General features: G+C 56.6%; 1 protein-coding gene across 1 annotated transcript in view; it reads right to left on the bottom strand.

Annotated features, from left to right (window-relative positions):
• Positions 1–57, bottom strand: part of LOC104515970 (SH2 domain-containing adapter protein F-like) — a gene marked incomplete at its 5' end in the record, with an annotated part of 4,180 nt that extends 4,123 nt beyond the window's left edge. The window contains one exon of the mRNA XM_010160148.1: positions 39–57. Within this exon, the coding sequence (XP_010158450.1) occupies positions 39–57 (19 nt within the window). The remainder of the gene's footprint in view (positions 1–38) is intronic.
• Positions 58–580: the final 523 nt, after the last annotated feature.

Here is a 580-nt window from a genome sequence, read left to right as displayed (position 1 = left end):
TGGCCTTCTCCTCCCTGCAGGGCGAGGTGCGGCCGTACCCCAGCCCCTCCGCTGGACCTGCAAGACAGACATGTGTCACAGCAGCAGCAGGGACAGGCAGTGACAAGCCGGGCTCCCAGCTTCCCCCCCAGAGTGGGAGCCCGCAGAAAGAGCCAGCGCCACATCACATCATGCTGGGTCCCCTTGTGCTGCCCTGTCCCCCTGCTCCAAGCAAGGGCAGGCAGGGCAGCTCTTGGACTGCTGTTCACTGCAGCGTCCCAGGACAGACAAGGTTGGGACCCCATCACACCAGGACTGGGGTCCTCACAGCACCCGAGCTCCTGGAAATATTTTCCAGGGAGGTTTCAAAAGCTCAGAGAGGTTTTGCTAATGCAACCAGAGATTCAGCGGTTGTGGCGTACAGTTAAGCGAGCAGCAGTGAGGAGAGGGACTCCAATCTTGGGAGGAAAAATTAAAAAATTAAAACGAGAGGAGGGGGTAGATGGAGCTAAAGGGAGCAGTCAGTTTGGAAACGATGGACACATTTCTGCTCGCACAAGTAAAACTCCTAGGGTGAAGAAAACAACTTCCTGAGGTGCCT

This window comes from Eurypyga helias, unplaced genomic scaffold (genome assembly GCF_000690775.1).
Source record: "Eurypyga helias isolate BGI_N326 unplaced genomic scaffold, ASM69077v1 scaffold6091, whole genome shotgun sequence".
Lineage (NCBI taxonomy): Eukaryota > Metazoa > Chordata > Aves > Eurypygiformes > Eurypygidae > Eurypyga > Eurypyga helias.
The sequence above is the reverse complement of the archived record's forward strand: the minus strand, read 5'-3'. Positions and strand labels throughout refer to the sequence as shown.